The sequence below is a fragment of the Bombus flavifrons genome, unplaced genomic scaffold (assembly GCF_040668555.2).
Source record: "Bombus flavifrons isolate JBK064 unplaced genomic scaffold, iyBomFlav1_principal scaffold0343, whole genome shotgun sequence".
Classification (NCBI taxonomy): Eukaryota; Metazoa; Arthropoda; class Insecta; order Hymenoptera; family Apidae; genus Bombus; species Bombus flavifrons.
The window spans coordinates 25,048-26,507 of NW_027185087.1; the positions used below are offsets into that span (position 1 = coordinate 25,048).

The 1,460-nt window shown below is 34.0% G+C and overlaps 1 protein-coding gene across 1 annotated transcript; it reads right to left on the minus strand.

The window, feature by feature from the left end:
* Nucleotides 1–437: 437 nt before the first annotated feature.
* Nucleotides 438–1,460, minus strand: LOC138189553 (smad nuclear interacting protein 1-like). Its single transcript, XM_069131563.1, has 2 exons — nt 732–1,460; nt 438–643 (listed from the first exon to the last, which is right to left on the minus strand). Exon 1 carries the CDS (start codon nt 1,348–1,350, stop codon nt 766–768), a length of 585 nt encoding a protein of 194 aa, XP_068987664.1. The 5' UTR covers nt 1,351–1,460; the 3' UTR covers nt 438–643; nt 732–765.

Consider the following 1,460-nt stretch of genomic DNA (forward strand, 5'->3'; position numbering starts at 1 on the left):
TTAGAGGAATGTGAGATAACAGGAGGAGCAAGGAACATGGTAGAAACACTAAATGAGACTGGAGAAGGACTGGCAGAATTGAAAGCGATAATAGTGAAGAGAAGAGTAGCAGAAGAGGGGGAGGAACGACAGGGAGGGAGCACGGCAAGGAAGCAAAAGTCAAAGACTATTTCTTTATTAGTTCCTTCCCCTACAAACTTTATAACTTTGAAGTAAAAGTAAACCAGATTCTGTAAATATCTTCAACATCGTAATAGGGAATATATTACTAAGAAAATAATTGTATTGTATGAATTTTTTATATTTTATATATACTTGTCTATACTAATGTGCAAATACTGTAATAAAATTGCATATACAATATCAAATTTATTATTTAACAGGTCTGGGTAAATAAAGTAAACAAATTGTTATTATATATAAATATATATATTTCCGTCAAAAGTGACTTATTAGAATTAAGTTACATTTCTAGTTATATAAAATGTAAAAAATATTATGTACATGAGTCCAGTTAATATCTTACACTGTACAATTTAAGGATAATCACAAATTAGCCTTAGCTATAGTGGTAGACGATACCTATATAGCTATGTGATTATGTGTCATAACTTCTTTCTCGAACCTTCTTCCAACTAATATCCTGAAATAAAACATATAAATGAATAAACTACTGAAAAAGGTAAAATGTTTGAGAAATATTATGATTTATAAAATACAATAGTACATACGCAGTAGAACGAGCAGCAGTTGTACTTGTAATAGTTAATCATCCGACGAATCATCTTGACTATGTTCGTGTAATACAACATATTCTCTGGTGCTGTATCCAAAACGGATTACATCCCGTTCTAATAATTCGTGATATCTTCTCGGTTCTAATTTTACATTATTTACAAATGTGCCATTTGCAGACTCTAGGTCTATAAGATAAGGGCAAATTCTTTTCCCTTCGCCTCCACCTTCTTTTTGAAAAGGTACTAAACGATATTGTAGAACCGCATGCTGCTTGGAGCATGAAGGGTGATCCAAGGGAATATCCGCAATTTTGCGATCTCTACCCATTAAATAAGCTGAGTGTCTATGAACATACAAGATAGGCAATGCTTTCTCTTCCTTGAACGGATATAACCTCCATCTTCGTTTAGGTTTTCTCGCATCTGCAGGTTCGGAATATTTAATAACCACACCATTTACAGTGTTTGTATCTTCTGTTAGTTTTCCAGACAATTCGAAATTTGGTTTTTCTTTTTCCTGTTTTGGCTTGCGTTTCGCACTAACAATAGGTTTACTCCATTCTGGCGAACGTTCTCTCTTTACTCGTACTTCTTTGTAGTTATTTCTACTCATTGTAGGGATCTTGTTGCGAATTCGATTAAATAGCAACCGGACAAATCAAACCAATCGGACGTTATCGCGTACCTCGAATGACAACGCTCAACGTGGTGGAGGTTTAATAG